Below are 20,457 nucleotides of genomic sequence, written 5' to 3' on the forward strand. Positions count from 1 at the left end.
GGGGGGGCGGGCAGGAATTGGATATCTGCTCCTCAAGTAGGTTAATTAGACCTCCCCTAATTAGAAACAGCTAACACTGCTGTAGTTGCCTAGTCTGCTTCTCCATAGCTCCACTCTGAAGCTGTCACTAACTGCCCTTCCCTCCGTTTACTGTTTATTAACTGGTTGAGGCAGTTGTTGCTTCTGGAGCTCTTAATCGAGGTACAGCAGTCAACATTTAAATTCCTTTTACATGTTTATGCCGGAGTTGTTCATCAGACAAAAGACAAGACACCAAATCTTGGAGCCAGAGAACAAAAGAGGAAAAAAAAGCCAGATACAGGAAAGGTATGTGGTTTCTTTGTCATGTTACTTTATGTAACTTCACATAACTGTTGCCATAGGAACATTATGCAGGGTACACTTATGGTTTGGCGTTATGGTGTTCTCCATGTACCAAAATATTATGTTAAGTATCGACTAAAACATTAACCTTGCTCCTGATTTTGTTTTAGTGTAACACACAGTAAAAAGCTACTGCTGAGCTTCCAACCTGTTGCCTGGTTTTGGAAGCTTTTAACTTCAAAGGAGAAAGCCTTCTGCATTCTTGTCTAGGCAGCTGAAGTCCCAAGTTACTTATCTTCTCTGGGTCACACCGACAGCGTCTTCTCACCTACCACTGAAAGGAAGATCTGATTTCTTGAGTATCAAACACACTCTGAAAGCTGTCAATTCACATGACATATTGCATGTTAAATAACTCAAGTAAAACTCAAGTAAAAATCCATTTTAACTTTGCTATATTTATATACTATATAAATTTTACATGCTATATATTTACAGTGGGGCAAGTGCTTTTTATCTTTAAAAAAACAAAGATCAAACTTTAGACATCTCTGAACAACACAGCTTGTATAAACCAGACAGATTATTCAGATGAACTGTATTTAATACAGGTTCCCCACTCATCTCCTGATGCAGGACCAGTGAATAATAAGTGCATCACAGTTTGATAGCATTTAATAATAAAAATAAAAATCACAGTATGAATTTGTCTGTAACTAGACACTTTAGAGAGACAAAACAGACAACTGAGACTTAAGACAAGTGACAGTATATTAAGAAAACGTAATAAAAACATATGGAAGAGTATACAAATAGTCTTGAGAGATACATTCAGAACTGCATATTCATTGTTTCACAATGCTGAAAACCAGAAGATTTTCTTCAGATCTTGAATATAACTCAAATGTGAAGTAAATTAGTTTCTAGTGTCAGACATCACAGAAAAAAGATGCAGCTCTTGCAAAACTCTAGTTATTTGAGAGCTTGTGAGATTTAAATAAGTCTTTAAATTAAATATACAGACTGTCAGTTGCAATTTTTATAATTCCTGGTCGCTCTTGCACCAGATGTCTAACTTGGAGTAACATTACATGAATAACATAAAGTCAACCTGAGTCTGTAATTAAGCAGCATTTGAGATGGTCTGTTCCAGGGCATTATCTCACATCAGTGAGATATTTATGTGGTAATTTACAATGTTCAGCAGTTGTAAAAAGTTTCCACCCTTTTGGATTAGAAGTATATTTTAAAAAAGAAAGTCTCAAGTTAAAAATTAAAAAAAAGTTCTTTAATGGTAAAATTCTGTACAGAAATGTTAAGCACCACTTATGACTGGATTTTGTCTTGATGGTAGTTGTTTTGATAATAAGTTTTGATGGTCAATATCGGTAATGTCGAGTTGATGGTCAATACCGGTGATGTCGAGTTTGAAGGTCAATACTGGTCATGTCGGGTTTGATGGTCAATATCGATGGTCAATACCGGTCATGTCGAGTTTGGTGGTCAATATTGGTCATGTTGGGTTTGGTGGTCAGTATCGGTCATGTCAGGTTTGACGGTCAGTATCAATGGTCAATATCAGTCATGTTGGGTTTGACGGTCAGTATCGGTCATGTTGGGTTTGATGGTAGGTTTAGTTTGAGTATTGAAGGCTTCCATCAGTGAGCTCCGCATCTGAAAGACAAACAGAAGCAATGTGACTCTCTGTCATGACATTCAACATAAAACTAGAAGTCAGTGGTTTGATTTCTGAAAGAGAAGTCTCAAACCTGCACACGGCTCCATCTGCTCTGTGAATACAGGATCCAACTGACTAGACAAGGTACCTTCCTCTCGTTTAAACAGACTGCATTTCAGTTCTATGAGACTGGTAAACTGTACAGATAATTAGGACAAAGCTACCTCCTTTAATAGCAAATGGTAGACCTTGGGTAAATTAAATTTAGCATCCTTGTTTTACTAAAACTTGTGGCCAAGCTGACCAAATCTTACCTGCAAAAACAGAAGCCTTCAGAAGCTTGCTGGAGAGAACATAAAGGAATGTAGGAAATGAACTGCTTTAAAGCTGCTCTTTCTCCCATCCTACCTGGATTTTTCTTAAATCACAACTTATCACTAGCCATTTTTGTCCTTGTCTATTTATTCAAAGCAACATAAGTCCTGGTGAAAAGGATTAACAATTCCCTCTCAGTTGTTTCCAGCCTGTCCCTAGCTTGTTGGAGAGGTTAAATACTTCTAAAAACACACTGCCAAAGTGGCCACCTTTGAGATTAGTTTCCATCATTCAGAAAATCCAAAATCCATTCTGATCCATATTTTTAAAAAAGATTGACTTTCCACAAGGTGAAGCTAATTAGCATCCATGGAACTTGATGAAATACTAAAATTCTCAAGACTTAAAAAAAATTCTTTTCACAGCCCTCATAGCCCACTTGTGTTGTGAGCAGCATATCAAAGCGAGGAACCGTCGTCGTATTTACCAAGGCACATCTCTTTCACCTACACAGCCCAGTAACCTTAACGCCCCTGACTTGTGTCAGGAAATGCAAAACATTTACTAGACTTTTGACTGGTTTAGAAAAAAACGAGTTTGCCACCTGCCGGCCAGAGAATTCACTGAAGCCAAACGAGTATTTGGGCAGATGCATTTTGTTCTGTTCAGTTCCTGGTTTATCAGCCAGAACAGGGACACTTTCCATGCAATAAGGATTATTTGGACATTAGTATCATATAAAAGTTCATTTTTACAACAATAGTATTTGAAAGAGCTCAATCCAGCCCTGCTTCTTAAGTTTTCCTTGTTAAAGAGATAAATACCATATTAAATTTTACGAGAAGAATGTGTGAACAATCAGCTTTCTCTTCATACTATGTTTTCAGAATAAAACTTTTGGTTGACTATATCTTAAAACATAATCGTTGTTTTTCCACAAATGCACTTCCTCTTTGCCTTAAGCAAACTTTTCAGTGCAAGAATCTACTGATTGGCAATTTACCTGAATGTGGAAACCACAAGGGATTTTTGAAAATTAAAATCTCTTCTGAGATTAAACTTCTCCAAATTGTGAGGTGCATTCAGCTGTAATGCAAGAAGCTGAATTCTTCTGTTTTCTATGCCAGAACGACATTTTCAACACTGGGTTATTAATGAACAGGACTGTCACTAGCTATTAACCCAATTCTTAAATTTTAGGTAGGTATAAAATATCGAAAACTTAAAAATAAAACTTGCTTTTGGATAGTGAGCTGTCATCTCCAGGGATTATGTCAGCTATCTATAAAACAGATGGGAGGGCGTTTATGAAAATAATCTGAGTAACTTAGACTAGCTTTATGTCAGATAATGGGCATTTAAGGTCTGATTTTTATAATAAATACTGCTGTTCAGAAAAAATTCATTGAAAAGCGTTGTCAAATTTGATTTTACATGTTGAATGTGTTGCAGTGTGCATTCTTCTTTTCTTTTACATAACTCTAGAGCTAATTAATTTAAACCGTATTATGTACTGAGAGCTCAAGTCATGACTAAGACCAGCAACAGCAGAGAGTTCAGTGTAAATTCAGTCAGGCGCTCAAGTTTGTATTTAGCTTTTTATAAAAAGTACCAAACTGACTTTTTATAGTACTAGAAATTGGGAAAGAGCTGTTTCATCAGCCCACTTCTCCGTATTTTTAAGCGTACACTAACAGAAAAAAAACCACAATAAAACAATAGCAGGAATTAAATTGCAAAGGGTCCTCTGGAGGGTTAACTCTTTGAATTCAGTGTGCTTAGGAGAAGGCAGATCTACATCTGAAACAATATTGCAGTTTTACCACCAACTTACTTACCTTACTCTGAACAAGCAGTCAGCACTGTTTCCATGTTATGAAACAGCTGAACATAGTATTTTATTTAAATCCATTACTCTGGCAGTCTTTTTTAGGAAGATGGTGTTTTGCTACAGTATTACTAGCCTGGAAGTCTCATGTCATCATCTCCCATCTTGACTACCGAACCTCCTGTCTACCTACTAGACTCTTTTTCAAGATACAGCTGCCCTGTTTTTTTTTTCCTAATTAGTTACACTGACTTTGTTCACCACTTAACCAGCAGATCAAATTAAAATTACTTGCCCTTCAACCTCTTTGCAGTTTTATTTCAGACTCAATTTCCTACCAGTCATTTAAAAATGGGAAAAAAAGCACCAATCAATATTTTTTTGTATATTAATGCAGACTATTTGGAAGCCATGATATAAAGCAGAGATGTCATCACACAAGCATTTAAAGATTGTTCTGAATGTAGTCTCTGTGAGTAGAAAGGGGTCCTGCAAACATCCTGTGGCCTCTTACCTTTAACATACTCATTGGATGGGACGGAGCTGTATTTCTTGCTTTCACCTGCACCAGAAGGCTTCCCTTCCTTGTAGGGTTGTTTAGTGCCCTGGTTTCTGTATTGCTCACATAAATAGTCTTCTGTAGGAGAGGATTCTTCCTTCTTCTCTCGTGTCTTCTTCCGGAAACGAGGATCTAAATATTCCAAGAAACCTTTCAGTTTCCTGATGTCTTTCTTCTTTTTCTTCTTTTTCTTATGTTTGCGATTGTCATTGTCAAAGCGGAGCACAGAGAAATCCAAATCATAAAGTCTGAAGGAAACATGCAAGTTAAAAATAGAAAAACAGATGTGGCACTTGATGCATATATGAAAAGTTATTTATTTTACCACAGGTGGTGACTTGCAGCGTGTCAGCTATTTTGTGGCAATTTCTGCACATCTAACTTACTTTAGATGCAGTAAACTTAAGCCCTCAGATTGAAGGACAACAGGTCCTAGTTTGTACACAAATCATTAACGGTGGCTAGTTGTGGAATATGTGGAATTAAAAAAAAAAAGTTGTTGTAACCTAATGAAGAACGGTGTGCAGATGTGATTCTAACTATGTGGTCCAGATCTAGTGTTCTAACACAATTCAGCAATATCTTTCCTGTCTTCACTTAACCAACCTAACGACATGATCCCCAGCCAGATTATGCTATAGAAATAACTTAGAAACAATGAAAAAAAGGCAGACATGAGAAACACCCAGAAAAGAATGAGGAAAAAAATTGCTGATTATGCCGGAATCCTTGCTTACTTGTAATCCTTCTCTCGATGTTTATCTTTGGACTTCTTTTTCTTCTTGACCTTTTTGTATTTTTTCATTCTTTGGTCACCTATCTTTCGGCATTTCTTTTCTATTTCACTCTCACTTTCTTCTGCATGGGTATATTTTCTTTTGCCATTTCTTATTTTTTCTTTTTCATTTTCCTGGGAAGAGTCCTCAAAATTTGAATGAGTTGACATAGGCGGAAGCACATGCCTTTCACGAGAATATTTTTCGGATTGCTGCTGCGGTACCAAACAATGATGTAAGTTTGCTCTGTGGCTGCTAAAATGATATACATCTTCCTCTCTAGAGAATGTGTTGTGAGGCCATCTGCTTTTGCAATGATAATTCTTATGTGACCTGTTGTTGTAGGCTTGAATCGATTTGTCAAAGTCTTTATCACAGTAAGAGGACTTTCTCTGTCTACCATCTCTTGCTCCATGGGAGGAATAATAATCATTGTAGTATCTGCATTTTTCCCATCTCCGTGGCTCATCTTGATAGTATCTTTCTCTGCTCCAAGTTCTCTCTCTTTTGGAATGATAATACCTATTCCTGTCTTGTTCTGTTCTTTCTCTGCTTCGGGATCTATAACGAGAATATTTTCCTGAGCTTTTGCCATTATTTGGACTGTTTCTTTCATTATGGGAAGATCTGTACTTGCTTTCGTTGCAATACTCCTGCTTATGACGATTTTGCTTATTTGTTTCCGCACTGCGAGAGCGTCTCCTCTTGTGGGAATGATCATCTGGTTTGCTCCTGGTTTGCTTCTCCTCCCTTTCTTCAGTGTCTGAGTGTTCTCTCTTCTTTCGGTAGTGCTCTTTGTCATTTTTTTTAGAGTCATATATTTTTTTCTTATATTTTTTCCTATGTTTATCTTCTTCACATTTTTTATTATTAAGTCCCTCATTTTCTCTAGAAAATTGACTCTCCAAAACTTTATCCAGCTTCATAATAGAAGAGTCATTAACAGGTGGTACCTCTACATAGTTATTTGAAATGTCCTTTGTATCTTGGCATTTATCTGTAATGTCTAGAGATGCAAGTTTTTTAGAACTACATTCAATGTCAGACTTTATAGAGGAAGTTTGCCCTAATTTCTCTTCACTCTCAGGAGACCCTTTGATGTACAAAGGATTTTCTTTTGAAACGAGTTCATGTTCTTTTGATCTTCTTGGTCTGTCTTTGTCTCTATTGTCTTCAGACTCACACTGTCCAAGGAATTCATCTTCAGTGTCCAAGGATTTTTTCCTGACCTTGTGCTGACCATTGATACTGGGATGCGCATTATCAGCTTTTGTTATAATACTTTCAGCAACTTCTTCTTTGGTAGAAACGGTTTCAGAATCTGATTGAGTAAAAAGATTCTCAACCTCACAGCTAAAGTTGGAAGGAGCCTTCCTCGATTCTTCATAGGCAAACAGTGCATCCATCACTACAGTTTCCATAAGAGCATCATTCTCAGAAGATTTCTGTGCTCCAGGGGCACTGCACAAAATAAAAACATGTTTCTCACTTGAAAAAGTCCATCTAAAGATGAATATTAGGAGTAAAATCCCCTTAAGTAAAAAAAGTTACTGGAAAACTCTGAAAGACATTCCCTTTAGAAACATATTTTTACACCTTTCTCAGCTCCCAAAGAAGGTGATTTTTTTCTCTTGATTCTGCAAGTATTGCATTAAAAAACCCTCACCCAACACATATGTCTCCCTCCACTTGCTGCTCTGAATCACATCCATAGCCAAAACCACTATATTTGCTCTCCCCACAACCAGAAAAAAAGTATATACACGTGGATTTCCCTCTTTCTCCCAAATGGGAGAGCAGATGGTGGGAATTTACATTCACACATCCTAGGATGGAAAAAAAAAAGGGAAAGAAAAATAGAAAAAAATATTCCAGACAATGGAAAAATATGGAAAAACATTCTATGAATGTTTTCCAAGAGACATCCCGCCTGTATTTAGTATCAGAGCGGTATATGCTCAGTGCTGATGTTTGCAATACTGGTTGTACGGTGTGGAATTCTCTGATTTGAAGTTTATTACTGATTTAAATCTTTCTGTTAAATAGTATTAGTAGACAGGTAAAACCATGAAAAAGTGGTATGAAATCTTGTTTTAATCAGGGTGAACTCATTTTACCTTATTTCCTCTGACAAGCTGTTCAACTGGCTGTATGTGAGAGATTCTAAGATTATTTCTTGAGGAACCGGTGACAAAGCTATAGGCATCTACAATGAAAAAGTAGAAGTTAACAGACAGAAAAAATACTATCTTTAGTAGAAAACTACTGTTTTCAAAATTTCTATGTTAGATGTTAAACAAGATCACTTTGAGTTATATGTGCCCTCCCCATTTTACACATCACCCCACTCACCCCCCAAACATATTTGTGAAACTTATGAAGTATTAATCTCAGCTGAACTTCTCTGAAGTCAACGTGTTCTCATATGCGTCCACTCAGCTCTGCAAATTCTAACCGGGTAATAGCATTATGTGATAAAGCATTACGATGAAATTTGTGCGGTGTGTTTTCTCGATATTTCACATGCATTAGGACCATTATCACGCTCCTGAGTACCAAATACATCATAGGTGAGAAACTCTAAATGAAAAAAACATAACTCACCGTTTCAAGCAATCCATTTGTTTTAGAAAAGAAAATCTCGGAAGGTTTAACAGGTTGGACTTGGCAAGTGGAATCATCAAGTTTCAGTCCATTTTCTTTAGATTCATTGTCTAAACTAATAGCACCATTTAGTGAATCGTTTTTTGGCAGCTCATGCTGAGATCTTTCTTCCTCAGCATTCTGACAGGAAGAATGGGAATTCTGCAATGTACGGACCACCTTTCCAATCAAAAGTCCATTAGAAGATACTATGTTGCAATTCCTTTTAAACAACCCCTTGGACTCCTCAGACTTTCCTGAAGATTCTACACTGTAAGGGACTGCGTTATCAGAGCTGAGTTTAGGATTTCCATTCACTGCTGGCTCAACAAAAATTTCATCAGGAACGTCCTGTTTGGAAACATTAGTAGCAACTGACATTGTAGATGCGTTTGAGGTAGACTCTGCTGCAGAAGAATTTGTAACTGTGGATGAAGGAACAGGCTTGCTTAGATCCTCATCCGCTGCAGCACTGCTAAGACAGTCCGGTTGCAACACAGTCTGATGTGCAGGCAATTTGTTATGAATACTGATAGTGATCTTCTGGTTTTTTGATGGGTCAGTAATTGGAGGCCTGGTAATTGCCCAGTTTTGAACGCAAGCTGCTGGTGGAGCTGAAGACGGCCTTTTTAGGGTGACACCAGCAGTATTTGGATCCTCTTTCAGGGGTCCATTTCCATTTAAGCGACTTGAATTCTGTATTTAAAAATAAGAGATTGTAAGATGGATGTGTCAAACACATAGCATTTCAAGTTTTAAAACATGAACGTCTCCCACTTAAATATTTCTACAAATTGCCTCAACACCTAAGAAAAAACATCCCCCTTCAAATATAAATTTAAGTCCAACAAGTGTGTTTAATTCCTGCTTTTGGCTTACTGCATACTGGTATCAAATGAGCATCATTTTTGAAACCCACCCAAAAATTTAACATTGACTACAGCTATTCCCAAATGTATTTATTTTCCCCTTTAAACATTCCCTAAAAACACTAGAATAATTGTTCGGGTACTCAGGAACAAGATAATTTGTTTTCACTGCCTCAGCTAAAGGGAGAAAAAAATCCTTTTTCTAAATAAATAAATAAATAAATAATTATTTAAGCATTAATAGACTACTTAAATTGTCTCAAGAGCGTAGCTGTCAGTGCTTTAGAAAGCTGAGTTGGTAGTATAAGGTAACCAAGTAGTATGGTTGCACAATTTAGGATTAGCCACTGTTTGAATAATTCTGGCTGTAGCATGAGGGCTGTGAAGAAAGTTGCAGTATGGGAGGAAAAATAAAACTCAGATGCTAAAAAACAAAAACAAAAAGTCCCCACAAGACCAAAAACCACTATCAATTTGGTGCCATTATCTGCCCCCTTCAAATTACCTTAATCATATGAGGAGGAAGTCGTGGTCCCATGTATCCTGCCTGCTTATTATTAGCCCCCCGCTGACCAAGGAATGAACGGGGATAGGACGGTGCTGGCAAGTAAAAAGCACGTTCTCCGAGCGTCAAATCATAGCGCCTTGGGAAAAGAGCAGTGACCTCAGTTTAGAGTTTTTCTTGCAGCCTATTCTTGGATTAAACCCCATCCTATAGTTTTACAGAAACAGTTTATATGACACAGAAGGCATATATGGCAGATTAAACCAAGACTACAAACTGAAAATTAGATAATGGTCTTCCTACAGTGCCTATCCTTTTCAGAGCAATAACTCATCCTTACACCATCTATGGCCTTAATTTCTCCTCTTTTCTAAATCAGCCAGCTACAGAGAGCAGGTACATAGCAGCAGTTTAAGGCCATGCAACAAAGATGATAAATGACATAGGGAATTCCAGGTCAGACAGAACCGAATTATACAAATAGAAATCTTTTCCTAGGACAGAAAGAAGAACACTTGAAGAAAAATATCAATAACAGGAAAGTAAATATATTCTGAACACATTTAGTATTTGTTATTACCTGATATAAAAAAGTACATAAGCTTGCTGATTGAGAACTGTTTTGATATCAGAAAGTTCTACTGAGGCATCATTCATTCGATACCAAAGTCCATTACCTGCCTACAAAAAAAGACAATGATATCTTTAGATGAATTGCATGTTTTCCAAATGACATCACAGACAGAACACTGAGGAACAAAACATACCCAAACAAATCAAACAAAACGTATACTGCAACCTTTCCCCCGAGAAGAGTGGTTACTGTTAACATTTTGATTCCTTTGTCAGCACAGATTTTACCCGGTTAGAAATCGTGCTGGTAGCTACCTTTATGAAGCAGAGATAGTGTCCGGCGTTACAGTTGAAGCCACTATGTACAAGAACTGCGTATAAAGCATAGATGAGTGGTTCTCCAATCGATTGGGACATATATGCTCGAAGATCCAAATATTCCGGATATTTTACATCCTAAACACAGACCACGAGGATTCAAAAATTATCCTAAAATACTTCACGGAACAGCCTGAGAAAAACACTTCTAAAAACACGAACTAGGATTCCACTAATATATTTTTGATTCATTTAAAAGTACCTATTCTCATAAACAACATTTAATAATTTAAGTTGCAGAGAACTGTTTTCTACAGAATTAGTCTTTAAGAGTAAGGTATACTCTTATGGTCACACAGGAACTTTATAGTTCTTAAAAAAAGAAAGAAGCCATAGTTGTTATATTGACTTTTCTTAGACTATAGTTATTAGTCTACAGTACTGCCTGCAAACGCTGACAACTTTTAAATGAGTACTCATCTTTGGGAAATCTCCCATTCCAAGAAGATAAAGTTGCCTTACAGCTGTAAATATACCTTGTTGATCTTTCCACCTGTAAAATTTGCGAATCTTTTCAGTGATATTGTGAGAACGTTGGAAGAACGATGTATCGTATACCTCTTCGACGCAGGAACCATCTTTTTACACCTTAAAAACAAGCACAGACAAATGTTTAACTGTATGTTCTTTTCCCTCCCAAAAGTCAATCAAGTTTTCATCTCTCACACATGCTTATGCTATTTGAATGATATTTACTTGCATAATGTTTTTTCTTTTCATAAATCCATACACTGCATTTCAGGTTTGTTAATAGAGAGAAGATAGCAGGATATAAGAGGACAGCTCTACAGAACAAAGAATAAAGGGTTTAGAACATTATCTTTTGGTAGTCAAACAAACGTCTGAACATGTATCTTTGTTATGCCAAAAAGGTAAGGCTTCCCAATGACCAGGAATCTCTCACTAGAGCTCTTCACCGGAATGTAGGCCAAGGTACCCTTTCTGGTTATACCAAAGCGGCTACTTTGACCACGTCCCGCATACATTCTTTCAACTTCCAGCAGGAATGCCAATATTAAAAGTGAAACAAGAGAGTCTTGGTCCTCAGGACTGGAAACCGCAAATAATTTCCAAAACGGATCGTATATCAATGTAAAAAATTCACTGGAAGGAAACAGTCATTCTGCCAGAGGGACACACTGGACAGTAACAAGTCTTCATGAACCCAGGTTGCCTGGAAAGACACTGAAACCATCCACAGTCCTTTGAAACAAAACTGTTACTTTTTTTTTTTTAATGTGCACTCAAAGGCAGGAGGTACAGAGAAAGGTGAAATTCAACCACCAGCACAAAGAAAGACTGCAACGTGTCAGTTAACTATCGACAGCATTTTTCTTGACGATGTAAACAAAAAGAAAAACTAAATAGCCTCTTTTCAAATTCTGATGTCAAAATACGAGGCAGAGAATTCCAAACTGATGGACAATGCCTATGAACAAAAAAAGAAACCCACTCAGAATAAGCAAAAAAGTGTTTTATAAAATTCTATGAAACTTGTAATTAGACACAAAGTTTTGAGGCAGTAATCGCTATTACAAAAATTCATGGTAGAAGAGAAAAGGAAAACATCAATTAGGGAAAACTTAAAAGTAATAGAATAGTTTATCAGCAATAGAAAAGATAGTGTGCATATGCCAAACCTTTCATTTTAAACTCACAAAAAGACTACTGGGTTTACGTGTGACTAAATCGATCGCACTCCGCATTACTGCAGTATCATGCAAGTCAGATGTGAGGTGCTTGTTACCATTATCTTACTCTTTCTCAGCCCTCATCCGTACATTATGAGAATTCTTCCTACATTACATGTTGCTTGCTAGGAACCTGGGATTAAATTGTTTTAATAGCCTGTTGGATGCTCTTTATTCAACACCTGCATTCAAATGTACTAATTAACTTCTAGTTTTCCGATACCAAAAAGCAGGTATTGCATTTTTCATTTAGACGGATCAGACAGCAATGTTAGAGAACCAAGCCTGGCAGTCTTGCATTTTCTCAGTTTATGTTTGAATAGGAACTTATTTTGCCAAAATATCTTATACAAACGTTCAGTGCTCTTACATATGTAGAAACATTTTACATATTGCTCAGCATATAGGACATCGTAACTCCCTATGCTTACGCTAAGCAGAGGTTAGGTTTAGGGCGGCTCATTTCAGACAACAGTAGTCTACAGGTTTTACAGTGCAAGACATCGCTCAATGAGCCAGCAGAGACTGCTCATGTTAATTATCACTGAGTCTGTTCACATTCACTGAATCCCAATCTCACTCTCTTTCACAGTGAAGACTAGGACCTTCAGGAAGCTGATGTTGCCTCCCACCCCAAACTATTGTCCATAGCTCTGTGCTTCAGCTCACCACTACTTATCAGACATGCCTTTTAACTTCCGGCCATAAATACATTTCAGTGTGCAACTTCACATTTATGAAGGCTGACAAGCCCCAGTGTAGGCACTACTGTGAATAAAAGTTTAATGTGAGCTAATGGCCAGAATTCTTATAATATATTTGCAAATATTCAAAAACAGAAAAACAAAAATCACTCACTTAGAAACAAGTGTATTACTTTCCAAGATTTGAATGATTTCAGTGTATTAGTTGTATAAACAAAACTAAATGAAAGAGTAACAGAGCGCTGTGTCTCATTATATGATTTCTAAACACAGTTAAAAGATAACTTATGCTCTAAGTCATGCAATACATTAAACATGTATCTTGCATTAAGATGTAATTAGTAATAATCTTACTTGCTACACTTATAGCTATTTTCACCGTCCAGTTGTTCCGGTTTCACAAATTGTTCTAGAGCTCTGGTGACAGATGTAACTGCCTGGATGAGTAAGAAAGTAGAGCACTAAGTCACTGGAAATGCAAAATTTGAAACACTTACTAGTAGTTTACGAGAGAATCTTGCCAGTTCATGCTTAAGTGACCTACTGTGAACCAGCAAACACTGTGAAGGAGGCAGAAACAGAGTATGCTGAGCATTTACCTCATTTGAAAATTATTCTACTTCAAAATAAATAAATTTTGCAATGCCACAGACAGTGTCCATGATATCCTTTAGCACCAATAATGAGAACAATCAAATTCATCAGTCTAACAATAGATGTATATTGAAGTAGAATAACCGGGAAGTACGACAGTATCATTGTTCATGTAGATATTATTTTTCCAGCTTAAATCCAATGCAAACATGGAGACCATTTACACGGCTTCCACAGAAGAACAAAGTTCAATCCACTCCCATCCACCACCAAGCTCTTTTGTTTTAACAGTATATGTTTTTAAGTAACATGTCTTTATTTTAGAAAGCTCTACAAATCTTTACACAACTCGACCCATATTCACAAAACATCTTACCTTTATATCCAAAGGAATATCGAGGAATGGCTCATATGTATCCGAAACTGCTTTGCAGTTCAAGCACTTTACTGGAATCAAAACACAAATGTTTAACAACATATGAAGGAGACTAACAGTGCAAATTTGTATTATTAATACATATGACTTTAGTCAAACTACAAACTCCTTTACTACAGACAGACAAAAAGACACAGACAAGATTGAAGGACAGTAAGATTTTTAAGAAGTACCTCGGGATCTTAGATATCCTCCAAATATTTGATAAATAAGTGTGGTGGCTTGAGAAGATCTGTCCAATCTGGAAATAAATTATCATCAGAAGATTAAAGGCACGGAGTTAACTCTTCAAACGGTTTTTCTTTTTATGAAAACCAAGGACATAGATTTTAATTTATGACAGTAAATAAAGGGGTAAGATGGCTAGAGAGCATTTAAAAGTTAATTTTTTTATGCTTACTTGGTGCTTCCATTCAAGCAAGCTTTCTGCAAAGCATCAACAGTGAAGCATAAGAATTCATGTGCATCCTCTTGACTGCCAAAATGGAAATGTTTTCCTATTCCTAATAAAAAATAAGGTTATTATATTTATCTCATATAAAATGAAAGAAAACTCATATTTCTAAAGTCTCTCTTCTTTAAAGTATCAAAATAATTTATATGCATCAAATAATTATCTGAAAAAATTAAAAAAAAAAAATCAAAAAATAAACCAATCTGAAATTACTTACTTTTAAGGCCATTGATAACAGATGTAGGTTTGATGGCATTATTAGAGCAACACAGGACCTGATTAATGTGAGTTTCCATTGTACACATCATACAGAAGCCTTCTTCATGACCTGAAGAGTGAAAGAAGAAAGCATCCCAGTCTAGTCAAATATACATTGCTACCAAAAAAACAAAAAAATTTTTAAGTTATAGGTACAATATTCACTCTCCATACTACATTCTATTCTCCCAAGCTGTCAATATCCCAGCAGTTTTGTAACATTTATTAGACAGAACTGTATAGAATAATAATGCCTATTAAGTTATTAAAGTGCATTTTCTGATGAGAAATCTAAGTAACTATTGCAATGTCATTTTTTTTGTAGGCTAACAGGAATGTGAACTCCACAGACTGCAGAACATATGAGGAAAGAATACTGACATTGATGATACAGCACTAGGAGAGAACGTGTGTTATTTTCAGCACACTGCCGTTAGGTGAGCTACATAGCTAAGAATCCTCTGGGAGAAAGGAAAGATTAAAGTAATGTATGTATTAGTATTTCTGCCCTCCTTTTTTCAACAGGATTCTTAACTGAAATCATTTTTATACCCGGTAAGAAAATACAGTTAAATTTCTAGGAATAAACACTAAGATACCAGACTAGAATGCAAACGGGTGCCTTTGTGAAAATACATACACATGGTACACGTGGTAAGAAAAGAGGTTCCTAGGCTTAAATAAATGCAAGTATAAAAATGAAATTCAAAGAACACAAAGGTTCAAGGGTTTAAAAACTACAAACTTTCATTTAGAATAAAATCAGTCTAAATTTTAACACAGTCCCACACACATTTCTATTTGAGTTCCTAAGAGATTAGCTCGTAGTGCTTTCTAGGGTGTTGTTTTGGGTTTTTTTTAATGGGTCAACAGTGAACATATCATTTATCACTGTATTAGTGCACTACAGTATCTAGGTTGCAAAGACTAAGAATTCACAATGCCAACATCCTAAATTTTATCACCTTTCTACCAGCAAGAAACCCAAATGCCAAATGTTCATCAAATGTCTAACTTTACAATACACTTCACTTCATTATTCACATGAAGCAAGATGTGATTTTTTTTTGAAGTTTTATCATGGTGCATTAAATGAACAAATACACTTTATATGCTATTCTGAGCCTCTCGCTAACAGAATCATAGAATCAATTAGGTTGGAAAAGACCTTTAAGATCATGTTCAAAGCCAGTTTCTAGAGATAAAACAGGATAACTAAGAGTTTTCTTCACAGAATCACTGTTCTTTCACTTTTAGAGCTGTCCAGCAGATTTACAATAATGTTAGAAAGTACTAACATGACTGGGTGTGTTCAAGAGAAAGCATGTAATTGGCGAGAGGAGGCGTGTAGGTCAAACACTGTAGAGTGGAATTCAGGAAACACGTGTTGCCGAGATTCTGCAGTCCAACTCCAACGCTTTGTGTTTGTTGCCAATCCATACAAATTTTCTCAGGTGGAAAAAGAATCCTTTGCGGAGGGGCAATTCCGTCATTAAAAACTGCAAGAAAATGGTATTTTGAGAGAGACGTATTGGTTTTGTTTTAAAAAGGATATTTAAAACGTAGCATTCTGCAGGAGCACCCAGAAGAACCAGCTATACTCTAAAACACAAAAACACACGACACACAGCTTTAACACTGCCACTCGAATCTGCTGGTCAACACGCTGTTTTGGACAATAGTTTATTCATCTGTTTTAATTCTTCTAATGCAAGACAAACTACCACTCGGATTTCAGTGACTTTTGCCAGGTTTCTTTCCATTTATAGTCTGCAATCTGATTATTAATTCGATTACCAGTTTTTTCCTTACTGTAACTTAAACTACAAACTTACACTTGTAATTATATGGTAATATATATAAGAACTATGACAGAAAAATAAGCAAGTAACTAGCACAGAAGGTAACCCCATAGATACCAGATCTCTTCCTAAGCAGCGTTATCATTCAAAGACTCGTGAATAATGGAAGCCATGAATAGCAATGGTAAAAAGTACTTTTCTCTGCATAACAGAAAAGACTTGGGCAAGTCTGCAGTTATAAAAAGCTCTCCATAATTGACTGTAAATACATCAAAACTAAGTTACAAATAGATTGTAAATAGATAAAACTAAGTTTTGCAACACCGGTCCCTTCAGCTGCCTTAGGGGATTCACAAAATTGAAGTCTATCACTGAAGTCTTCATTCATCGCAGTCCCATTTTATAGCAGTGCAACAAATAAGAACTGCATTTTCTTCTTTTATTTTTAAGAAAAAGGAGGGAGGACAAAAGACACACTTACCTAGATCTCTTTGGGCAAAAGGCTTAGATTTTTGAGATGATCTACAATAAATATCACCTCCAGCTCCTTTGTCCACAGAGACTTTGTTTGGATCTTCTGCAGGTGGCGCCCGGCCCAAATTTGCGGTGCGTGACGTCATTTTTTTAGTACGGGGTTTCATAGATTTGTCAGACCGCCTTGATGATGATTTTTTAGATTTTGAAGATTTTGCCTTGTTAACTATGGTCATTGTTCATATCTGCAACAGAGGCAAAAGTTCTAGTTGACGTGAGAATGTCAAGAAGCATTCCAGAAAGAAAAGGAGAAATCTGGTCACTTAGTCTCAAAGAAATAACCTGAAGAACTAAATAGCTGATAAGAATGATAAAAAACCAAAAACCGAAAAACTACCAACACAAAACTAAACACACAAAGCAGAATTTTTCATCAAAACTGTATCAATATAACTTTTAACTTCTGCAGAGCTGGTAACCGATGACATTTCTTACACTTTCATGGGATTTTAACCCATTAGTTATGAAGACCCCGTTTTTTAAAAAGGAGCTGTGAGCAGTGACACATCCATGTGCTGGCCCACTGATCCAGGAGGAGCTGTTTGGCTCATCTTTTCATTCCTAGGAACCACATACTTCTGAGAAACAGAGAATGGCTTATAGCTCTGAGAAATTTTGGGAAAAGAGAACAAGAAAAAACTTGTAAATGTACTTCTGTCGGGGTTTCTTCTGCCCCTCTGAGAAATATTTGGATACAATTTTGGCAGCAATATTTGTGGTGCTTTGCATCTATCACATTTACAACTCTTACTATCAACCGAAAGGTTGAACCCAAAAGCATCTTTTTCAATTCTACTCATGTAAAGTTGTACATTTTACCCTGGTAAAACAAAAAAAGGAATGTAAGCTATGTAAAGGAAATGCTGAATGTAAAATAAAGCAAAACAAACCCTCAGCCCTCAAGGACAAAGGCAATAACTAATATTAAGTCCTTTTTAAAATGCTGATTAGGTTTCAAGATGATGCCTCTTTAAATATGTTTAATTGTGTGTGCATAGTAAGCCACTGAATAATTACATGATCAATTATCAATCTCTATATGTAAGTTTTTGCTACTACCTGACTATAGCACGTAGGGCCTTTTTAAGCTTAGGAAAACAATAAATTTAACTGAGGCTTTAAAGCATAAGGTACTTTGTTATACTGAAATAACTGAGAGAACAAAGCATAAACCAGTTTCAGATTTATGGAACAACAACTACTGATAAAACTTCAGGTAGATTAAACAAAGCACAGTAAATTAGAGAACTTCCAGTCCTACAAAAGACAAATTATGTGCAAAGCCTTTAATTAGATCTTTTTCCCTTTAAATTTTCAATTTAAAATCCACTCTACACATTTTCCATTTCTGAGAAGGTAACACACAAAGCTGGAAAATTCCCTTTCATTTTACTGAGAAATGAAGACATCCTTGTCCATTTGGAAGACAAAGATGACAGTTCTTGGACTCTGTGGTTTTCATGTAAGATCCAGTCTTCCAATTGCAGACACCAGTGGCATCTCCTTTTCCAATTGAAAGGGAAAGTGTTTCAACGACATTTTTAAAACATATTTATGGGACAAAAAAACAGAATGAAGACTGCAGTGAAGGCAAACAGAAGAATATTATCACAAAAAAAGCTTGAGCATTACATTGAGCAATGAGGCAAGCTTTATGTATTATTTATTTTGACAAGTGAGTGATACGTTACCAGATACCAAGCACTGTACAACAGCAAATATCAACGCTAGTAAGAATAAATCAGATCCACCACTTTTTCAAAATATGTCAATATAATTCTTGATCTGGACATAACATCTCCTTGTCAAAAAAGTACAAAAACTATAGACACTGATTTTTTTTCCTCTCCCATTGTTCAACATACATACAGATTCCGTTCCCATACCACTGCTGAACATAAATTTACACTGTCACGTGTATTGAGTGTTATTTCCCTGTGCAGATGTCGTAATAGACTTTTCCCAGTACAATACTGAAAAGTAAACCAGTTACTTTCCTCCTGTTTGGAGTTCTGCATCAGCATTGTTTAGATTTTGTCAGCAGTCTCATTACAAAACACATCAGTTGTGACTGGATCTAAATATTTATATTCGGTCTCCACTTTGCACACAATATATCACAGCTCAGTAAGATTTCATACAAGACCCCATTCACAAAACTGCGTTTAACCAGGGAGTAGTGATTGTGCGTTTATCTCATTACAAAACAAATGCTTTCAGCACCGACTGTAGAAAAATAACAAACAAAAATACCTATGTAGAAATAAGAAGCCACAGAAAACTACTACAGCGTAGATATGTAGACCAGGCATGTTTACATCTCTTAATTACAGACTACACTTCCACACTGCAACACTACTGCAAGCAAAAAGTAAATAAATAAAGGAAGCGAAGAAACACCCCAAAAACACACACACGCCACACTAGTTTTACTTTCACCAAAAAATAATCCAACCACCGAGCCAGGAAACGCGAAATTAATTATCACCGTACCCTTAATGGGAAGCCAGTTATGTACGAGAAGCACAGAGTAACTTTAGCTATTCCCTGCTAAATAGTTCCCTGCTAGTTCCCGGTGTCCCGAGCCCAGCAGAGCTCCTCGGCGCAGGCGTTTCTCGCGGCGGCACCGAGCGCGGAGCCCGCGGGAGCCGCAGGGCAGCCCCGGTGCCCACCGCGGCTTCTCATCCCGGGCCACGACTTGCTGGGACGGGCTCCAAGCCCCCCCTGCGTCCTTCAACGCCTCCGGTCACTCTCCTCTGAAACGGAACCGTCCGCCTCCGGCGCCCTTCGGTTGCCAGCCCTAAGCTTGGAGCACCCGCCCTGCCTTTCCGAAGGGGTTTGGTTCCTGAAAACGTTTCGGCACCGCAGGATAAAAGGCTGCTCCCGCGGACAGGCACAACACACCGGCACGCAACATGTCCGTGCTGGGGAGCGGCAAGAGCCCCAACACACCCCGAACCAAACCGCCCCTGGCATGCGGGCCAGGGGCGCCGGGAAACGGCTCTGCGGGAGCCCCCGCTCCGCTCCGCCGCGCCCTTCGCATTCCAGCTCACAGACCGCGCCGGGCCGCCGCGCACCTCGGCGCCGCGGCTCCCTGCCCGGCGAGGGGCAGGCCCGGCGCCGCACCGCGCCGCCTCAGCGCCCGCCCTCCTGCCCCGTCTTTACCTTCCCGGGCCGCGCCCGCGCCTCGCAGCCCGTCCGGAGGGGAGGCAGGACCGCGGCCGGCGTCGCCCAACGGCGACTCCGTGTCCATAGCAACGCCGCGGGTGGGGCGGGGGACAATCGGCGCGCGGGGGGGGGGGGGAGGGGCGGCGGGAAGGAGAGACGAATCGACCCCGGACCGTCCGAGCGGGAGGCGGCAGGCCCCACCGGGAGCCGCCGCCTCGCCGAGCGCGGAACAACGCCGCTCATGTCGCGGGACGCGGGGCGAGGGGATGCCGGCGCCCTCCCGCCGGCTCCGGGATGCGGGGAAGCAGCGCCGAGTCTTCGTGCCGGCAGGAGGAGGAGGAGGAGGAGGAGGGAGAGGCAGGGGCAGG

The 20,457-nt window shown here is 38.2% G+C and overlaps 1 protein-coding gene across 2 annotated transcripts; it reads right to left on the bottom strand.

The window, feature by feature from the left end:
* Positions 1–1,957: 1,957 nt before the first annotated feature.
* On the bottom strand, positions 1,958–17,097 carry USP42 (ubiquitin specific peptidase 42). 2 transcript variants are annotated; one of them, XM_086621969.1, is made up of 17 exons: positions 16,869–17,097; positions 15,884–16,084; positions 14,545–14,655; positions 14,274–14,376; positions 14,047–14,114; positions 13,814–13,884; positions 13,198–13,280; positions 10,925–11,036; positions 10,386–10,526; positions 10,078–10,178; positions 9,498–9,636; positions 8,085–8,819; positions 7,598–7,686; positions 6,763–6,941; positions 5,442–6,486; positions 4,660–4,952; positions 1,958–1,998 (listed from the first exon to the last, which is right to left on the bottom strand). In XM_086621969.1, exons 1-17 carry the CDS (start codon positions 17,095–17,097, stop codon positions 1,958–1,960), a joined length of 3,741 nt encoding a protein of 1,246 aa, XP_086478095.1. The 2 variants fall into 2 exon arrangements, with proteins under 2 accessions (XP_086478095.1, XP_009978781.2); XM_009980479.2 differs by having other exon boundaries at positions 5,442–6,941.
* Between the last annotated feature and the right edge of the window lie 3,360 nt (positions 17,098–20,457).

This window comes from Tauraco erythrolophus, chromosome 17 (assembly GCF_009769465.1).
Source record: "Tauraco erythrolophus isolate bTauEry1 chromosome 17, bTauEry1.pri, whole genome shotgun sequence".
Classification (NCBI taxonomy): Eukaryota; Metazoa; Chordata; class Aves; order Musophagiformes; family Musophagidae; genus Tauraco; species Tauraco erythrolophus.

Excerpts from the sequence above, each read along its gene's own strand:
- USP42 (XM_009980479.2), bottom strand. The coding sequence starts at position 17,097 with ATGACCATAGTTAACAAGGCAAAATCTTCAAAATCTAAAAAATCATCA. Across the intron at positions 16,085-16,868 it reads TTTTGCCCAAAGAGATCTAG|TTTTTAATGACGGAATTGCC; the intron begins GTAAGTGTGTCT and ends ATTTTCTTGCAG. Across the intron at positions 6,942-7,597 it reads AGCTTGTCAGAGGAAATAAG|TGCCCCTGGAGCACAGAAAT; the intron begins GTAAAATGAGTT and ends TATTTTGTGCAG.